We start from the raw sequence: 21,404 nt of genomic DNA on the forward strand, positions 1-21,404 counted from the left end.
AGGTGAGAAACCCCAAAAACCCCCAAAAACTCACCTGGGAACCCCAAAATTCACCCCAAAACTCACCTGGGCACACCTGGGCACCCCGAAACTCACCTGGGCACACCTGGGCACCCCAAAACTCACCTGGGCACACCTGGGCACCCCGAACCTCACCTGGGAACCCCAAAAACTCACCTGGGGGGCACCTGCTGGGCGCTGCGGGCAGGTGAGGGGCCCCAAAATCACCCTAAAAATCACCCCAAAACTCACCTGGGCACCCCAAAAAATCACCTGGGAACCCCAAAAATCACCCCAAAACTCACCTGGGCACCCAAAAATCACCCCAAACCGCACCTGGGAACACCTGGGCACCCCGAAACTCACCCCGAAACTCACCTGGGGGGCACCTGCTGGGCGCTGCGGGCAGGTGAGAAACCCAAAAACACACCTGGGCACACCTGGGCACCCCAAAAAACACCCAAAAACTCACCTGGGCACACCCAAAACTCACCTGGGCACACCTGGGCACCCCGAACCTCACCTGGGCACACCTGGGCACCCAAAAACTCACCTGGGAAACCCAAAAACTCACCTGGGCACACCTGGGCACCCCAAAACGCACCTGGGGGGCACCTGCTGGGCGCTGCGGGCAGGTGAGAAACCCAAAATCACCCAAAAAACTCACCTGGGCACACCTGGGCACCCCAAAATTCACCCCAAAACTCACCTGGGGGGCACCTGGGCACCCCGAAACTCACCTGGGCAGACCTGGGCACCCCAAAATTCACCTGGGCACACCTGGGCACCCCGAAACTCACCTGGGGGGCACCTGCTGGGCGCTGCAGGCAGGTGAGGAACCCAAAATCACCCCAAAATCACCCCAAAAACTCACCTGGGCACCCCGAAAACTCACCTGGGCACACCTGGGCACACCTGGGCACCCCAAAATTCACCCCAAAACTCACCTGGGGGGCACCTGCTGGACGCTGCGGGCAGGTGAGAAACCCCAAAAACACCCAAAATTCACCCCAAAACTCACCCCAAAACTCACCTGGGCACCCCAAAAACTCACCTGGGCACACCTGGGCACCCCGAAACTCACCTGGGCACCCCGAACCTCACCTGGGCACCCAAAAATGGACCCAAAACTCACCTGGGCACCCCAAAACTCACCCCAAACCTCACCTGGGCACACCTGGGAACCCCGAAACGCACCTGGGCACACCTGGGAACCCCAAAATTCACTCCGAAACTCACCTGGGGGGCACCTGCTGGGCGCTGCGGGCAGGTGAGGGACCCCAAAAATCCCCCAAAATCACCCCAAAAACTCACCTGGGCACCCCAAAACTCACCTGGGCACCCCAAAATTCACCTGGGCACCACCAAAACTCACCTGGGAACCCCAAACCTCACCTGGGCACCCCAAAATTCACCCCAGAACTCACCTGGGAACCCCCAAAACTCACCTGGGGGGCACCTGCTGGGCGCTGCGGGCAGGTGAGGGACCCCAAAAACTCACCTGGGCACCCCAAAATTCACCCCAAAACTCACCTGGGCACCCCGAAACTCACCTGGGCACCCAAAAACTCACCTGTGGACCCCAAAACTCACCTGGGCACCTCAAGAACTCACCTGGGCACCCCAAAATTCACCCCAAAACTCACCTGGGCACCCCGAAACTCACCTGGGCACCCAAAAACTCACCTGGGGGGCACCTGCTGGGCGCTGCGGGCAGGTGAGGGACCCCAAAAACCCCCCAAAAATACACCTGGGCACACCTGGGAACCCCAAAATTCACCCCAAAACGCACCTGGGCACCCCAAAACGCACCTGGGCACACCTGGGCACCCCAAAACTCACCCCAAAACTCACCTGGGCACCCAAAAACTCACCTGGGCACCCCAAAATTCACCCCAAAACTCACCTGGGCACCCCAAAACTCACCTGGGCACCCCAAAACTCACCTGTGCACCCCAAAATTCACCCCAAAACTCACCTGGGCACACCTGGGCACCCCAAAATTCACCCCAAAACTCACCTGGGGGGCACCTGCTGGGCGCTGCGGGCAGGTGAGAAACCCAAAATCACCCAAAATTCACCCCAAAACTCACCTGGGCACCCCAAAATTCACCTGGGCACCCCAAAATACACCACAAAACTCACCTGGGAACACCAAAAACTCACCTGGGCACCCCAAAAACCCACCTGGGAACCCCAAAAACTCACCTGGGGACACCAAAATGGACCCAAAACTCACCTGGGCACACCTGGGCACACCTGGGCACACCTGGGCACACCTGGGCACAACCAAAACACACCTGGGGGGCACCTGCTGGGCGCTGCGGGCAGGTGAGGGACCCCAAAATCACCCCAAAATCACCCCAAAACTCACCTGGGCACCCCAAAAACTCACCTGGGCACACCTGGGCACCCCAAACCTCACCTGGGCACACCTGGGCACCCCAAAAACTCACCTGGGCACCCCAAAAATCACCCGAAAACGCACCTGGGGGGCACCTGCTGGGCGCTGCGGGCAGGTGAGAAACCCAAAATCACCCAAAATTCACCCCAAAAACTCACCTGGGCACCCGAAAATTCACCCCAAAAACTCACCTGGGCACACCTGGGCACCCCAAAACTCACCTGGGAACCCCCAAAACTCACCTGGGGGGCACCTGCTGGGCGCTGCGGGCAGGTGAGGGACCCCAAAATACACCTGGGCACACCTGGGCACCCCAAAACGCACCTGGGCACACCTGGGCACACCTGGGCACCCCAAAATTCAGCCCAAAACTCACCTGGGCACCCCAAAATTCAGCCCAAAACTCACCTGGGCACCCCAAAAACTCACCTGGGCGCCCAAAATGGACCCAAAACACACCTGGGCCCATTTTGGGCACACCTGGGCACACCTGGGGGGTATTTTGGGCACATTTTGGGCACATTTTGGGCACATTTTGGGCACACCTGGGCACACCCAAAACTCACCTGGGCACACCTGGGGGACATTTTGGACACACCTGGACACACCTGGGACACACCTGGGCACACCTGGGTGATATTTTGGGCACACCTGGGCACACCTGGGCACACCTGGGGCACACCTGGGCACACCTGGGCACACCTGGGGGGTATTTTGGGCACACCTGGGGCACAATTTGGGCACACCTGGGCACACCTGGGCACACCTGGGCACACCTGGGGCACATTTTGGGCACATTTTGGGCACACCTGGGCACACCTGGGCACACCTGGGCACACCTGAGGCTCTCCCCTCCCCCCCAGACCCTTCGGACCCCGCCCGGCTCCGCCCGGTTCAGGTGCGGCTCCGGCGCTGCCCCGAAAACGCCGAAAACGGCCCCAAAAACGGCCCCGAAAAATTCTGCACCGACGGCGACGCCCCCGCCCAGGTGGGGGAGGGGATTTGGGGGGAATTCCGGGGATTTTGGGAAAATTCGGGAATTTCGGGGGAAATCGGGGAAAATTCGAGGGGAAAATGGCGGAAATTGGGGGAAATTTGGGAAAAAATTGCGATTTCGGGGGGAAAATTGGGAATTTTGAGGGTTTTGGGTGATTTGGGATTTTTTGGAAAAATTTGGGGGAAAATTTGCGATTTCAGGGAATTTTGGGGGGAAAATTTGGGATTTTGGGGAAATTTGGGGAAAAAGTTGCGGAAATTGGGGGAAATTTGGGGAAAAAATTGGGAATTTGGAGGGTTTTGGGTAATTTGGGATTTTTTGGGGAAATTTGGGGGAAATTTGGGAAAAAATTGCGGAAAATGGGGGAAATTTGGGGGAAAAAATGGGAATTTGGAGGGTTTTGGGTAATTTGGGATTTTTTGGGGGAAATTTGGGGAAAATTTGAGGAAAAAATTGCGGAAATTGGGGGAAATTTGGGGGGAAAATTGGGAATTTGGAGGGTTTTGGGTAATTTGGGATTTTGGGGAAATTTGGGGAAAATTTGAGGAAAAAATTTGCGGAAATTGGGGGAAATTTGGGGGAAAATCGGGAATTTGGAGGGTTTTGGGTAATTTGGGATTTTTTGGGGGAAATTGGGAAAAAAAATTGCGGAAATCGGGGGAAATTTGGGGGAAAAATTTGCGGAAATTGGGGAAAAATTTTGGGTCAGTTTTTGGGCATTTTGGGACCGTTTTTGGGGTAGATTTTGGGGCATTTTTGGGGTGGTTTTTGGACATTTTTGGGGTGTTTTTTTTGGCATTTCAGGACCATTTTTGGGGCCATTTTTGGGGTATTTCAGGGCAGATTTGGGGTTGATTTTGGGGCATTTTTGGGATGGTTTTTGGGGTATTTTGGGACCATTTTTGGGATAGTTTTTGGGACCATTTTTGGGATGGTTTTTTTGGGTATTTTGGGACCATTTTTGGGATGCTTTTTGGGGTATTTCGGGACCATTTTTGGGGTATTTCGAGACCATTTTTGGGATGTTTTTTGGGGCATTTCAGGACCATCTTTGGGGCAGTTTTTGGGGTATTTTGGGACCATTTTTGGGGCGGTTTTTGGGGCATTTCGGGACCATTTTTGGGACAGTTTTTGGGGCATTTCAGGACCGTTTTTGGGGTATTTCGGGACCATTTTTGGGGCATATTGGGACCATTTTTGGGGTGGTTTTTGGGGTATTTCGGGACCATTTTTGGGGCGGTTTTTGGGGTATTTTGGGACCATTTTTGGGGCGGTTTTTGGGGTATTTGGGGACCATTTTTGGGACGATTTTTGGGGTTTTTTGGGATGGTTTTTGTGGTATTTTGGGACCATTTTTGGGATGGTTTTTGGGGTATCTTGGGACCATTTTCGGGGCGGTTTTTGGGGTATTTTCGGGATCATTTTTGGGTTATTTTGGGACCATTTCTGGGACCATTTTTGGCGTATTTCGGGACCATTTTTGGGATGGTTTTGGGGGTATTTCGGGACCATTTTTGGGGTATTTCAGGACCTTTTTTTGGAGTGGTTTTTGGGGTATTTCGGGACCATTTTTGGGATGGTTTTTGGGGCATATCGGGACCGTTTTTGGGGCATTTTGGGACCATTTTTGGGGTATTTTTTGGGGCATTTCGGGACGGTTTTTGGGGTATTTCGGGACCATTTTTGGGGTATTTTGGGACCATTTTTGAGGCGGTTTTTGGGGTATTTTGGGACCATTTTTGGGTCAGTTTTTGGGGTATTTCGGGGTCTCTGTGCTCAATTTTTGGGTCATTTTTTTTCAAATTTGGGTCTCTCCATCAACCTGAGGATTTTATTTTCGGGGACCCCCCCAGGCGGATTTTTTGGGGTCCCGCCTGGCCTGCGAGGAGCGGGGCCTGTGGTTCCTGATGGGACCATTTTTGGGACGGTTTTTGGGGCATTTCAGGACCGTTTTTGGAGTATTTCGGGACCATTTTTGGGGCGGTTTTTGGGGTATTTCAGGACCATTTTTGGGATAGTTTTTGGGGTATTTCGGGACTATTTTTGGGGCAGTTTTTGGGGTATTTTGGGGCAATTTTTGGGGTGGTTTTTGAGGTATTTTGGGACCATTTTTGGGGCGGTTTTTGGGGTATTTCGGGACCATTTTTGGGACAGTTTTTGGGGTATTTTGGGGCGGTTTTTGGGGTGGTTTTTGGGGTATTTTGGGACCATTTTTGGGACGGTTTTTGGGGTATTTTGGGACCATTTTTGGGATCGTTTTTGGGACCATATTTGGGGTGTTTTTTGGGGCATATCGGGACCGTTTTTGGGACGGTTTTTGGGGTATTTCGGGACCATTTTTGGGGCGGTTTTTGGGGCATTTTGGGACCATTTTTGGGGCGGTTTTTGGGGCAGTTTTTGGGGTATTTCAGGACCATTTTTGGGACGGTTTTTGGGGTATTTCGGGACCATTTTTGGGAAGGTTTTTGGGGTAATTTTTGACGATTTTTGGGGCATTTTGGGACCATTTTCGGGATTATTTTTGGGGTATTTTGGGACCATTTTTGGGATTATTTTTGGGGTATTTTGGGACCATTTTTGGGACGGTTTTTGGGGTATTTTGGGACCATTTTTGGGATGGTTTTTGGGGTATTTCGGTACCGTTTTTGGGGCATTTCGGGACCATTTTTGGGATCATTCTTGGGGCATATCGGGACCATTTTTGGGGCATATTACGACCATATTTGGGGTGTTTTTTGGGGCATATCGGGACCATTTTTGGGACATTTTTTGGGGTATTTCGGGACCATTTCTGGGACTGGTTTTGGGTATTTCAGGACAATTTTTGGGTCGGTTTTTGGGGCATTTCGGGACCATTTTGGGGAATTTTTTTGGAAATTTGGGGTTCCCAACCGACCTAGGAATTGTTTTTTCGGGGACCCCCCCCAGGCGGATTTTTTGGGGTCCCCCCTGGCCTGCGAGGAGCGGGGCCTGTGGTTCCTGCTGGGCGTGGCCGCCCCGCCCGTCCCGGGGGACCCCCCAAAATTCACGGCGGTGCCGCCCCACGAGCGATGGATTTCGGGGGTCGCCCGCGAGGTTTTGTTCGCCGAGACCCCCCCGGACCCCCGAGAGGAGGAGCTGGAGGAGCTCCAGGGGGACCCCGACAGCGCCCCCGAGGGGCCGCACCCCGAATTCGGCACCGGGGACCCCGAAATCGAGGAGGGCGACCCCGAATTTTGGGGGGGGGACGGGAATTTGAGGAGTCCCAGGAATTCGGGGACCCCCGAAAATTTGGGGACCCCCAGGAATTTGGGGACCCCCGAAAATTTGGGGACCCCTGAGGGTTTGGGGACCCCCGAAAATTGGGGGACTCCTGAAAATTTAGGAACCCCAGAAAATTGGGGGACTCCTGAAAATTTGGGGACCCCCAGGAATTTGGGGACCCCCGAAAATTTGGGGACCCCCATGACGTCACCAAAGCCCGAAAATTTGGTGATCCCCGAAAATTTGGGAACATCACCTGACCCTGGGATTTTGGGGACCCCCGAAAATTTGGGGACCCCCATGACATCACCAAAGCCCGAAAATTTGGGGACCCCCATGATGTCACCAAGGCCCGAAAATTTGGGGACCCCCGAAAATTTGGAGACATCACCTGACCCTGGGAATTTGGGGACCCCCGAAAATTTGGGGACCCCCGAAAATTTGGGGACCCCATGACGTCACCAAAGCCCGAAAATTTGGGGACCCCCGAAAATTTGGAGACTCCCGAAAATTTGGGGACCCCCATGACGTCACCAAAGCCCGAAAATTTGGAGACCCCCGAAAATTGGGGGACCCCCGAAAATTGGGGGACTCCTGAAAATTTGGGGACCCCCGAAAATTTGGGGACCCCCACGACGTCACCAAAACCCGAAAATTTGGGGACCCCCATGACGTCACCAGAGCCTGAAAATTTGGGGACCCCCATGACGTCACCAGAGCCCGAAAATTTGGGGACTCCTGAAAATTTGGGGACCCCTGGGAATTTGGGGACCCCCGAAAATTTGGGGACCCCCAGGAATTTGGGGACCCCCGAAAATTTGGGGACCCCCAGGAATTTGGGGACCCCCGAAAATTTGGGGACCCCCAGGAATTTGGGGACCCCCGAAAATTTGGGGACCCCCGAAAATTTGGGGACCCCTATGATGCCACCAAAGCCCGAAAATTTGGGGACCCCCGAAAATTTGGGGACTCCTGAAAATTTGGGGACCCCCATGACTACACCAGAGCCCGAAAATTTGGGGACCCCCAGGAATTTGGGGACCCCCGAAAATTTGGGGACCCTCATGACGTCACCAAAGCCCGAAAATTTGGGGACCCCCGAAAATTTGGGGACCCCCATGACGTCACCAGAGCCCGAAAATTGGGGGACTCCTGAAAATTTGGGGACCCCCGAAAATTTGGGGACCCCTATGACGTCACCAAAGCCCGAAAATTTGAGGACCCCCAGGAATTTAGGAACCCCCGAAAATTTGGGGACCCCCGAAAATTTGGGGACCCCTATGACGTCACCGGACCCCCCAAATAATTTGGGGACCCCCCCGGAAAATTGGGGCGACCCCGAACCCCCCCGAGACCCCAAAATTCCCTAAAAAAAATTTGGGGTGGGGGGAGGGGGGGAAAAGGGGTCGGCCCCTCCCCCACCCGCCGATTTTGGGGATTTTTGGGGGGATTTTGGGCAATAAAAGGTGGTGGAGATGCAGAACCCCGAGTCGGGTTTGGGTTTGTTGTTTTTGGGGGAAAAATTCCCAAAAAAATTCCCCAAAAAATTTGGGGAAATTTTGGTTTTGGGGCTTCGTCTCTCCCCTCCCCTGAAAAAAAAAAAAAAAAACCGAAATTGCATCAAATTGACCCAAATTTAATCCAGAAATTCAAAATTTCACCCAAATCACTCCCAAAAATCAAAAAAAAATCAAAACACTCCGAAAAAAGCACCAGGAAGCCAAAAAATGCCAAAATCACCCTAAAAACACCAAAATACAAAAAAAAAAAAAAAAAAAAATCCACGAATCCTCTCAAAACACGAAACCATCCCAAAAAATCCCAAATCCCCACAAAAAACCCAAAATCCCCCCCAAAAAATTCTCAAACCCCCTTAAAAGTAAAAAAAAACCCAAAAAATACCAAATTCCCACTAAAAACCCAAAATCGCCCCCAAAAAACCTCCAAATTTTCTTAAAATACCCCCAAAAACCCAAATCCCCCCTAAAAACCCAAAATCCCCCCCAAAAAACCCCAAAATGTCTTAAAATACCCCCAAAACTCAAAAGCACCTCAGAAAACCCCAAAAACACCCAAAAACACCCCAAAAATTCTAAAATACCCCCAAAATAACCCAAATCTCCCTAAAAATTCCAAAATCTTTAAAAAAAACCCCAAAGCTGCACCAAAAATACCCAAAACCTTCTAAAAATCCCAAATTCATTAAAAACCATAAACCACCTCAAAAAAAACCCTAAAAAATTCCAAAATCCCTTTTAAAAACCCCAAAACCCCCAAAATTTCCCCCAAAACCCAAAAAATCTTCCCAAAAAACCCCAAAATTTCCCAAAATCCGCTTTAAAAACCCCAAAATCCCCTTTAAATACCCCAAAACCCCCAAAATTTCCGCAAAACTCCCAAAATCTTCCCAAAAAAACCCAAAATTTCCCAAAATCCCCTTTAAAAACCCCAAAATCCTCCCGAAAAACCCCAAAATTTCCCAAAATCCCCTTTAAAAACCCCAAAATCCCCTTTAAATACCCCAAAACCCCCAAAATTTCCCAAAATCCCTTTTAAAAACCCCAAAACCCCCAAATTTTCCCCAAAACTCCCAAAATCCTCCCAAAAATCCCCAAAAAATCCCAAAATCCCCTTTAAAAACCCCAAAACCCCCAAAATTTCCCCAAAACCCCAAAATCCTCCCAAAAAACCCCAAAAAATCCCAAAATCCGCTTTAAAAATCCCAAAACCCCCAAAATTTCCCCAAAACCCCAAAATACTCCCAAAAAACCCCAAAATTTCCCAAAATCCCCTTTAAAAACCCCAAAATCCCCTTTAAAAACACCAAAACCCCAAAATCTTCCCAAAAAACCCCAAAATTTCCCAATATCCCCCCAAAATTTCCCAAAATCCCCTTTAAAAAACCCAAAATCCCCTTTAAAAAACCCAAAACCCCCAAAATTTCCCGAAAACCCCAAAATCTTCCCAAAAAACCCCAAAATCCTCCCAAAAAACCCCAAAATCCTCCCAAAAAACCCCAAAATTTCCCAAAATCCCCCCAAAATTTCCCAAAATCCCCCCAAAAATCCCCCCGCCCCTCCCCCCGCCCCTCCCCCACCCGCGATGCGGAAGCGCTTTTGCCACGCCCCCTTTTCCCCATCCCCCATTTCAGCCAATCAGCGCCTTCGCCGTCTCCGGGCTCAGCCAATCAGCGCGGGGCCCTCCCCGGAAGCTCCGCCCCCTCCGCCCCTCCCCCACCGCGGCTCCGGCGCTGCCGCCGCTCCAGGTAAGAATTTTTTGGGTTTTTTGGGGGATTTTTGGGGGTTTTTGGGGATTTGGGAGCCCCTCCCCCACCCCCCAATGTCATCCTGCCCCTCCCCCACCCCCCCGAAAAAAATTTGGGGAAAAAAAGCCAAAAAAAAGGCAAAAAAAAGGCCCAAAAATACGAAAATTTAAAAAAGAAAAATCAAAAAATGCCCCAAAAAAACCCCCCCAAAAAAAACCCAAAATAGGCAAAAAGGCAGAAAAAAACCCAAAAGCACAAAAAACTTAAAAAAAAGAAAAATTCCAATAAAAAACCAAAAGAATTCCCACGTGAAAAAAACGCGAAAAAAACAAAAAAAAGGGAATTTTTCACCATTTTTGCAACCCAAAATCATCCAGATCCTCCCCCACACCCCACAATAAAAATTTTGGGGAAAAAAGCCCCAAAAATTAAAAAAAAAAATAACACAAACAAAAAATCACAGAAAAAAATCCTCCCAAAAAAGCAAAAATAGCCCAAAAAAACCCAAAGGAAACATCCCCTAAAACCCAAAAAAACCCCCCAAAATACAAAAAATAAAGCCCAAAAAATACCCAGACAAAAAAATACCCAAAAATACAAAAGAAAACCCCAAAAAATCCCCAAACAAAAAATTCCCCAAAATCCCCAAAATACAAAAAAAAACCCCAAAAAATCCCCAAACAAAAAATCCCCAAAAATCCCAAAAATACAAAAAAACCCCAAAAAATCCCCAAACAAAAAAATCCCCCAAAATCCCAAAATTACAAAAAAACCCCCAAAAAATCCCCAAACAAAAAATTCCCCCAAAATCCCAAAAATACAAAAAAAACCCCAAAAAAATCCCCAAAATCCCAAAAATACAAAAAAAAACCCCAAAAATATCCCCAAACAAAAAAATCCCTAAAAATCCCAAAAATAGAAAAAAAAAACCCAAAAAATCCCCAAACAAAAAAATCCCCAAAAATCCCAAAAATACAAAAAAAAAAACCCCGAAAAAAACCCAAAAATACCAAAAAATCCCAAAAATACAAAAAAAACCCCAAAAAACCCCCAGACAAAAAATCCAAAAATCCCAAAAATACAAAAAAAAAACCCCAAAAAATCCCCAGACAAAAAAATCCCCAAAAATCCCAAAAATCCAAAAGAAAACCCCCAAAAATCCCCAAACAAAATCCCCAAATCCCAAAAATACAAAAAAAAAAAACCCAAAAAAATCACCAAACAAAAAATTCCCCCAAATCCCAAAAATGCAAAAAAAACCCCCAAAAGTCCCCAAACAAAAAATCCCCAAAAATCCCAAAAATACAAAAAAAAAAAAAACCCAAAAAATCCCCAAACAAAATCCCCAAAAATCCCAAAAATACAAAAAAAAACCCCAAAAAATCCCCAAACAAAAAATCCAAAAAATACAAAAAAAGCCTTGAAAGAAACCCAAAAATACCCAAAACCCCAAAAACCCAAAAAAAAAACCCAAACCCAAAAAAAATCCAAAAAAAACCCCAAAAATACAAAAAAAAAAAAAACCCCAAACAAAAAAAAACCCCAAAAAGTACCAAAAATACCCCAAATATTTTTAAAATCCACATGGGATTTCCCACCCCTCCCCCACCCCAAAAATTCCCAAATTTACCCCCAAAAATTTTATTTGGGGTCCCCGTCCCTCCCCCACCCCCCCAAAAAAAATCAGAGGGAAAAAAAACACCAAAAAAGCCAAAAAAAAACCAACAAAAAAAGAAAAAAAAAATCCAACAAAAAGGCCAAAAAAAACCAACAAAAAAGTAAAAAATAAACCAACAAAAAAAGCCAAAAATAGAAAAAAATCCCCAAGACCCCAAAATACTAAAAAATAATAATAAAAAAATCCAAACCAAAAAAATACCTTGAAAAAAATCTTTAAAAAAACCAAAAATGGGAATTTCTCACCCCTCCCCCACATCCACCTCAAAAAATCCTGAAAAAAACAAAAAAAACCCAAAAAACCCCCCAAAAAACAAAATTTAAAAAAAACCAAATTAAAAAACCGCAAAAACCTCAAAAATGGGAAATTTCGGCCCATCTCCCATCCGGGGAATTCCCAAATTTTCCCCCCAAAAAATAATTTGGGGACCCCTCCCCCCTCACAAAATTCCCGTCCCACACCCCAAAAAAAATCCGGGAAAAAACCCAAAAAAGCAAAAAAAAACCAAAAAAAACCCCAAAACCCTAAAAAAAAAAAAAATTAAAAAAAAACCTGAAAAAAAAAACCCCAAAAAACCCCCAAAAATCCCCGAAATCCCAAAAATAATTAAAAAAAAAAACCTGAAGAAAAAAACCCAAAAAAACCCCAAAACCCCAAAGAATAATTAAAAAAACCAAACCTGAAAAAAAAACCCAAAAAAACCCCAAAACCCCAAAAAATAATTAAAAAAAACCAAACCTGAAAAAACCAAAAAAAACCCCAAAAACCCAAAAAATAATTTAAAAAAAACAAACTTGAAAAAAAACCCAAAAAAACCCCCAAAAACCCCCAAAAAATAATTAAAAAAAAATAAAACCTGAAGAAAAAACAAAAAAAAAACCCAAAAATAATTTTAAAAAAACCCTGAAGAAAAAACCCAAAAAAACCCCAAAACCCCAAAAAATAATAAAAAAAAAAAAGGGAAAAAAAACCAAAAAAACCCCCAAAACACCAAAAAATAATTAAAAAAGAAACAAACCTGAAGAAAAAACCCAAAAAAACCCCCGAAAAAGCCCCAAAAATAATTTAAAAAAAAACTGAAAAAAAACCCCAAAAAAACCCCAAAACCTCAAAAAATAATTAAAAAAATAAAAAACTGAAGAAAAACCCCAAAAAACCCCCAAAACCCCAAAAAATAATTAAAAAAAAAAAACAAAAAAAAACCCAAAAAAACCCCAAAAAATAATTAAAAAAAAACAAAACCCTGAAGAAAAAACCCCAAAAACCCAAAAAATAATTAAAAAAAAAAACTGAAAAAAACCCCAAAAAAACCCCAAAACCCCCCAAAATAATTAAAAAAAACCCAAAACCTGAAGAAAAAACCCAAAAAAACCCCTGAAAAAGCCCCAAAAATAATTTAAAAAAACCAAACCTGAAAAAAAAACCCCAAACCCCCAAAAAATAATTTAAAAAAAAACAAACTTTAAGAAAAAACCCAAAAAAACCCAAAAAATAATTAAAAAAAAAACCTGAAGAAAAAACCAAAAAAAACCCCAAAAATAATTTAAAAAACCCCAAAAAACCCCAAAAAATAATTTAAAAAAAAATAAACCTGAAAAAAACCCCAAAAAACCCAAATTTTTCCCCCTCCAGACCCTTCCCATGATGCACCTGGAGGCTCCGGCCACGCCCTGAGCGCACCTGGGGGGCGGAGCCATGCCCGGCCACGCCCACAACACACCTGATGACGTCATTCCCGCCCCAAGCCCCGCCCACAACTCACCTGGTGACGTCATTTATACCCCAAGCCCCGCCCACAGCTCACCTGGTGACGTCATTGCCACCTCGAGCCCTGCCCACAGCTCACCTGGTGACGTCATTCCCGCCTCAAGCCCCGCCCACAGCTCACCTGGTGACGTCATTCCCGCCTCAAGCCCCGCCCACAGCTCACCTGGTGACGTCATTTATACCCCAAGCCCCGCCCACAGCTCACCTGGCGGCTCCCTGGACTCACCTGGTGACGTCACCGCCACCTTGGCCACGCCCACCCCCTTAAACCCCGCCCAGAACTCACCTGGTGGCTCCCGGGACTCACCTGGTGACGTCATTCCTGCCTCAAGCCCCGCCCACAGCTCACCTAATGACGTCATTTATACCCCAAGCCCCGCCCACAGCTCACCTGGCGGGTCCCGGGACTCACCTGGTGACGTCATTTCCGCCTCAAGCCCTGCCCACAGCTCACCTGGTGACGTCATTCCCGCCTCAAGCCCCGCCCACAACTCACCTGGTGACGTAATTCCCGCCCCAAGCCCCACCCACAACTCACCTGGCGCTGGCCACGCCCACTCAGGTGATTGGCCCCACCCAGGTGAGCGTCCCCGGCCAGGTGAGGGTCCCCGGCCAGGTGAGGGTCCCCGGCCAGGTGAGCGCCCCCTCACCTGCCCGCAGTGCCCCAAGGCCTTCGCCCAGGCCGGAGCCTTCCGGAAGCACCTGAGGGCCCACGCGGGGCTCCGCCCCCACAGGTGCGGCTCCTGCCCCAAAGCGTACGCCGAGCGCAAGGACCTGCGCAACCACCTGAGGGCGCACACAGGTAAGGCCCAAAATACACCTGGGGGCACCCAAAACACACCTGGGGACACCCAAAATACACCTGGGGCACACCTGGGGACACCCAAAATACACCTGGGGCACACCTGGGGACACCCAAAATATACCTGGGGCACACCTGGGACACCTGGGACACACCTGGGACACACCTGAGACACCTGGGACACACCTGGGCACACCTGGGCACACCTGGGCACACCTGGGGCACACCTGGGACACACCTGGGACACACCTGGGCACACCTGGGGGGTATTTTGGGCACACCTGGGCACACCTGGGCACACCTGGGCACACCTGGGACACCTGGGCACACCTGGGGCACTGCGCAACCACCTGAGGGCGCACACAGGTGAGGCCCAAATACACCTGGGACACACCTGGGGCACCCAAAATACAACTGGGCACACCTGGGGACACCTGGGGACACCCAAAATACACCTGGGGCACCCAAAATACACCTGGGGACAGCCAAAATTACACCTGGGGGACACCTGGGACACACCTGGGCACACCTGGGCACACCTGGGGACACACCTGGGCACACCTGGGACACCCAAAATACACCTGGGGACACCCGAAATACACCTGGGGACACCTGGGCACACCTGGGCACACCTGGGCACACCTGGGACACCCAAAATACACCTGGGGGCACCCAAAATACACCTGGGCATACCTGGGCACACACCTGGGACACACCTGGGGCATGGGGACACACGTAGGGCACTGCACAACCACCTGAGGGCGCACACAGGTGAGACCCAAATACACCTGGGGGCACCCAAAATACACCTGGGGACACATCTGAGACACACCTGGGGACACCTGGGCACACCTGGGACACACCTGGGGACATCTGGGGACACCCAAAATACACCTGGGGACACCCAAAATACACCTGGGGACACCCAAAATACACCTGAGGCACCCAAAATACACCTGGGGCACCCAAAATATACCTGGGGACACCTGGGACACCCAAAATACACCTGGGACACACCTGGACACACCTGGGGACACCTGGGGCACGGGGACACACCTGGGGCACTGCGCAACCACCTGAGGGCGCACACAGGTGAGGCCCAAATACACCTGGGGTACACCTGGGGACACCTAAAATACACCTGGGCACACCTGGGACACACCTGGGCACACCTGGGCACACCTGGGGACACCCAAAACACACCTGGGCCACACCTGGGAGATGGTGACACACCTGGGGACACCTGGGACATACCTGGGGACACCTGGGGCATGGGGACACACGTGGGGCACACACAGGTGAGGCCCAAAATACACCTGGGGACACCCAAAATACACCTGGGCACACCTGAGGAGTAGAGACACACCTGAGACACACCTGGGCACACCTGGGCACACCTGGACACACCTGAGGAGTAGAGACACACCTGGGGCACACCTGGGCACACCTGGGGCACACCTGGGACACCCAAAATACACCTGGGACACACCTGGGACACACCTGGGACACACCTGGGACACAGCTGGGACACACCTGGGCACACCTGGGGAGTAGAGACACACCTGAGACACACCTGGGGCACACCTGGGACACACCTGGGACACGCCTGGGAACACCCAAAATACACCTGGGGGGACCCAAAAATACACCTTGGACACACCTGAGACACACCTGGGACACACTTGGGCACGCCTGGGACACCTGGGACACACCTGGGACACACCTGGGCACGCCTGGGACACACCTGGGGCACCCAAAATACACCTGGGACACACCTGGGGACACCTGGGCACACCTGAGACACACCTGGGCACACATGGGCACGCCTGGGACACACCTGGGGCACCCAAAATACACCTGGGACACACCTGGGCACACCTGGGACACACCTGGGCACACCTGGGGCATGGGGACACACGTGGGGCACACACAGGTGAGGCCCAAAATACACCTGGGGACACCCAAAATACACCTGGGGACACCCAAAGTACACCTGGGCACACCTGGGACACCCAAAATACACCTGGGCACACCTGGGGCACACCTGGGCACACCTGGGGACACCCAAAATACACCTGGGACACACCTGAGACACACCTGGGCACACCTGGGGACACCCAAAATTTACCTGGGACACACCTGGGCACACCTGGGGCATGGGGACACACGTGGGGCACACACAGGTGAGGCCCAAAATACACCTGGGGACACCCAAAATACACCTGGGACACACCTGAGGAGTAGAGACACACCTGGGGACACCTGGGGACACCCAAAACACACCTGGGACACACCTGGGACACACCTGGGACACACCTGAGCAGTAGAGACACACCTGGGGACACCTGGGACACCCAAAATACACCTGGGCACACCTGAGACACACCTGTGGCACACCTGGGATACACCTGGGGACACCTGGGACACACCTGGGCACACCTGGGGACACCCAAAATACACCTGGGACACACCTGGGCACACCTGGGGCATGGGGACACACGTGGGGCACACACAGGTGAGGCCCAAAATACACCTGGGGACACCCAAAATACACCTGGGACACACCTGGGCACACCTGGGCACACCTGGGACACACCTGGGCACACCTGGGACTCACCTGGGACACCCAAAATACACCTGAGACACACCTGGGACACACCTGGGACACACCTGGGCACGCCTGGGCACACCTGGGCACACCTGGGACACACCTGGGACACACTTAGACCACACCCATGTCACCTCCCCCCACAGGTGAGCGCCCGTACCTGTGCGCCGAGTGCGGGAAAAGCTTCGGCCGCTCGTCGTCGCTGTCGTGCCACCAGCGCATCCACGCGGCCGCCAAGCCCTTCCCGTGCCTGGGCACAAAATACACCTGGGACACACCTGGGGACACCTGGGACACATCTGGGGACACCTGGGACACACCTGGGACACACCTGGGCACACCTGGGGCACCCAAAATACACCTGGGGACACACCTGGGCACGCCTGGGACACACCTGGGGCACCCAAAATACACCTGGGATACACCTGGGCACACCTGGGACTCACCTGGAACACCCAAAATACACTTGGGCACACCTGGGACACACCTGGGGACACCTGGGCACACCTGGGACACACCTGGGACACACCTGGGGACACACCTGAGGAGTAGAGACACACCTGGGGACACCTGGGACACACCTGGGACACACCTGGGCACACCTGGGACACCCAAAACACACCTGGGGCACACCTGGGACACCCAAAATACACCTGGGACACACCTGGGCACACCTGAGACACACCTGGGGACACCTGGGACACACCTGGGCACACACCTGGGGACACCTGAGACACACCTGGGGACACCTGAGACACACCTGGGGACACCTGGGACACCCAAAATACACCTGGGGGCACCCAAAATACACCTGGGACACACCTGGGATACCCAAAATACACCTGGGGGCACCCAAAATACACCTGGGGACACCTGGGACACACCTGGGGCACATCTGGGGACACCTGGGACACACCTGGACCACACCCAGCATCACCCATCTCACTCCCCCCCCCACAGGTGAGCGCCCGTACCTGTGCGCCGAGTGCGGCAAGAGCTTCGGCCGCTCGTCGTCGCTGTCGTGCCACCAGCGCATCCACGCGGCCGCCAAGCCCTTCCCGTGCCTGGGCACAAAATACACCTGGGACACACCTGGGGACACCTGGGCACACCTGGGACACACCTGGGCACACCTGAGACACACCTGGGCCACACCTGGGGACACCTGGGACACACCTGGGGAGTAGAGACACACCTGGGACCCACCTGGGGACAGCTGGGACACACCTGGGGACACCGAGACACACCTGAGACACACCTGGGGACACCTGGGACACACCTGGGACACCCAAAATACACCTGGGACACACCTGGGACACACCTGGGCACACCTGGGGCATGGGGACACATGTGGGGCACACACAGGTGAGGCCCAAAATACACCTGGGGACACCTGGGGCACACCTGGGCACACCTGCGGACACCCAAAATACACCTGGGACACACCTGGGCACTCCTGGGCACACCTGGGACACACCTGGGCACACCCAAAACACACCTGGGCACACCTGAGGACACCTGGGCACACCTGGGACACACCTGGGGACACCTGGGGCAGCTGGGACGCACCTGGGGACACACCTGGGCACACCTGAGACACACCTGGGCACACCTGGGCACACCTGGGACACACTTGGGACACCCAAAATACACCTGAGACACACCTGAGATACACCTGGGACACACCTGGGCACACCTGGGACACCTGAGACACACCTGGGGCACACCTGGGCACACCTGGGCACATTTTGGGTACATTTTGGGCACACCTGAGCACACCTGGGACACCCAAAATACACCTGGGACACACCTGAGGAGTAGAGACACACCTGGGACACACCTGGGGCACACCTGGGCACATTTTGGGTACATTTTGGGCACACCTGGGCACATTTTGGGTACATTTTGGGCACACCTGGGCACACCTGGGGGTTGGTGACACACTTGAGGACACCTGTACCACCCTCCACAGGTGAGCGCCCGTACCTGTGCGCCGAGTGCGGCAAGAGCTTCGGCCGCTCGTCGTCGCTGTCGTGCCACCAGCGCATCCACGCGGCCGCCAAGCCCTTCCCGTGCCGCCTCTGCGGCAAATCCTTCACGCAGCTCTCGTCCTACCAGAGCCACCAGCGCGTCCACACCGGCGAGCGCCCCTACCTGTGCCCGCAGTGCGGCCGCACCTTCGCCGACCCCTCCAGCTTCCGCCGCCACCAGCGCGCCCACCAGGGCCTGAAACCGCACGGCTGCGCCGATTGCGGCAAGGCCTTCCGGCAGCCGGCGGATCTGGCGGTGCACCGGCGCACGCACACCGGCGAGAGGCCGTGGCGGTGCGGGGAGTGCGGGAAGGCGTTCGTGGCGTCGTGGGATTTGAAGCGGCACCGGCTGACGCACTCCGGGGAGAGGCCGTGGCGCTGTGGGGAGTGCGGGAAGGCGTTCGGGGAGAGGGCGGCGCTGGGGAAGCACCGGCGGACGCATTCCGGGGAGAGGCCGTTCGCGTGTGGGAGGTGTGGGAAGGGGTTCGGGGGAGCGTCGGGGCTGAGGAAGCACGAGAGGACGCACGGGAGGGAGGAGGGGGCGGTGGGGGGGGATTTGGGGGGTGGTGGGGGGGGTAATATGGCGGACATCAATATGGCGGGCGTCAAAATGGCTGACGTCAAAATGGCGGCCGTTGGTGGGAGCAATATGGCGGACGTCAATATGGCTGCCGTTGGGAGCAAAATGGCTGACGTTAATATGGCTGACGTCAAAATGGTGGACGTCAAAATGGCGGTTATTGGGGGGAACAATATGGCTGACGTCAATATGGCCGACGTCAAAATGGCGGTCGTTGGGGGGAGCAATATGGCGGACGTCAATATGGTGGATGTCAAAATGGCGGCTGTTGGGAGAAATATGGCAGATGTCAATATGGCTGCCGTTGGGGGGAGGAATATGGCTGACGTCAAAATGTCGGTGGTTGGGAGCAAAATGGCTGACGTCAATATGGCTGACGTCAAAATGGCTGCCATTGGCAGGAACAATATGGCGGATGCCAAAATGGCTGCCATTGGGGGCAGCAATATGGCTGACGTCAATATGGTGGACGTCAAAATGGCTGCCATCAGCAGGAGCAATATGGCTGACGTCAAAATGGCTGACATCAAAATGGTGGACGTCAAAATGGCTGCCATTGGCGGGAGCAATATGGCGGAAGTGAAAATGGCAGCTGTTGGCGGGAGGAATATGGCTGACGTCAATATGGCTGACGTCAAAATGGCGGGTGTCAAAATGGCTGCCATCAGCAGGAGCAATATGGCTGATGTCACTATGGTGGACGTCAAAATGGCCGCCATTGGAGGAAGCAAAATGGCTGCCGTTACGGGAAACAATATGGCCGACACCAATATGGCCGGCGTTAAGAGAAACAATATGGTGGACTCTAATATGGCCGCCATTGGAGGAAACAATATGGCTGCCATTGCGGGAAACAATATGGCGGACACTAATATGTCCGCCATTGGGGGAAACAATATGGCTGCCGTTGGAGGAAACAATATGGCGGACAATAATATGGCTGCCATTGCAGGAAGCAATATGGCTGCCGTTGGAGGAAACAATATGGCCGACACCAATATGGCTGCCATTGGAGGAAACAATATGGCCGACACCAATATGGCCGGCGTTAAGAGAAACAATATGGCCGACACTAATATGTCCGCCATTGGAGGAAACAATATGGCCGCCACCAACATGGCCGCCATGTTGGAAACCAAAATGGCGGACACCAACATGGCCGCCATGTTGGAATCCAAAATGGCTGAAACCAATATGGACGCCACCAATATGGGCGCCATGTTGGAAACCAAGATGGCCGACACCAACATGGCCGCCACCAATATGGCCGCCGCCAATATGGCCGCCAGTACCGACACGGCCGACTCCAAGATGGCGGCGAAGCTCCGCCCCTTCCGCTGCGCGCTGTGTGGGCGGGGCTTCGCGTCGGGGGCGGGGCTAAGGCGGCACCAGCGACGTCACGGCCCCGCCCCCTCGGGCAGCGCCTAAGCCCCGCCCCCTTCGCGGGGTGGGCGGGGTTTGTTCGGGTGGGCGGGGCTTCGTTTGGGGGCGTGGTCGGTCAATAAACGCTGAGTCAGCAACGGCGGCTGCGGCTGATTGGGGGAGGGGAAGGGCCCAAAATTTCCCAAAAATGTTCCCAAAAATGGACCCAAAAGTCCCAAAAATGTTCCCAAAAATGGCCCCAAAAATGTTCCCAAAAATGATCCCAAAAGTCCCAAAACTGTTCCCAAAATTACAAAAAAATGTTCCCCAAATGGACCCAAAAATGACTCAAAAATGTTCCCAAAATTACAAAAGAATGTTCCCCAAATGGACCCAAAAATGTTCCCAAAAGTCCCAAAAATGTTCCCAAAATTCCCCAAAAATGGCCCCAAAAATGTCCCAGAAATGTTCCCAAAAATGGCCCCAAAAATGTTCCAAAAAGTCCCAAAAATGTTCCCAAAATTACAAAAAAAATGTTCCCAAAATGGACCCAAAAATGGTCCCAAAAGTCCCAAAAATGTCCTCAAAATTCCAAAAAAAATTTCCCAAAAATGTTCGCAAAAGTCCCAAAAATGTTCCCAAAATTACAAAAAAAATCTTCCCCAAAC

The 21,404-nt window shown here is 51.8% G+C and overlaps 1 protein-coding gene and 1 long non-coding RNA gene across 5 annotated transcripts; both read left to right on the plus strand.

The window, feature by feature from the left end:
• The first annotated feature begins 544 nt into the window (after window positions 1–544).
• On the plus strand, window positions 545–6,681 carry LOC140685197 (uncharacterized). Of its 4 annotated transcripts, none has more exons than XR_012058475.1 (3): window positions 545–635; window positions 3,268–3,392; window positions 6,330–6,681. It is a non-coding gene; the product is annotated as an uncharacterized lncRNA (long non-coding RNA). The 4 variants fall into 4 exon arrangements; XR_012058476.1 differs by lacking the exon at window positions 545–635 and adding an exon at window positions 767–831; XR_012058477.1 differs by lacking the exon at window positions 545–635 and adding an exon at window positions 2,454–2,519.
• Window positions 6,682–9,688: 3,007 nt separating this feature from the next.
• LOC121470792 (uncharacterized) lies at window positions 9,689–20,894 on the plus strand. Its single transcript, XM_072936399.1, has 5 exons — window positions 9,689–9,909; window positions 13,220–14,156; window positions 17,725–17,891; window positions 18,655–19,338; window positions 19,381–20,894. The coding sequence occupies exons 2-5, from the start codon at window positions 13,283–13,285 to the stop codon at window positions 20,800–20,802; spliced, it is 3,147 nt and encodes a 1,048-aa protein (XP_072792500.1). The 5' UTR covers window positions 9,689–9,909; window positions 13,220–13,282; the 3' UTR covers window positions 20,803–20,894.
• Window positions 20,895–21,404: the final 510 nt, after the last annotated feature.

Source organism: Taeniopygia guttata, chromosome 16 (genome assembly GCF_048771995.1).
Source record: "Taeniopygia guttata chromosome 16, bTaeGut7.mat, whole genome shotgun sequence".
Lineage (NCBI taxonomy): Eukaryota > Metazoa > Chordata > Aves > Passeriformes > Estrildidae > Taeniopygia > Taeniopygia guttata.

What these genes read in the sequence shown, in the direction of transcription:
- LOC121470792 (XM_072936399.1), top strand. Translation starts at nt 13,283, where the DNA reads ATGCCCGGCCACGCCCACAACACACCTGATGACGTCATTCCCGCCCCA. An exon ending in CCACCTGAGGGCGCACACAG is followed by an intron (nt 14,157 to 17,724) that starts GTAAGGCCCAAA and finishes CCCCCCCCACAG; the next exon opens with GTGAGCGCCCGTACCTGTGC. An exon ending in CACACCTGGGACACACCTGG is followed by an intron (nt 17,892 to 18,654) that starts GCACACCTGAGA and finishes CACACCTGGGCA; the next exon opens with CATTTTGGGTACATTTTGGG.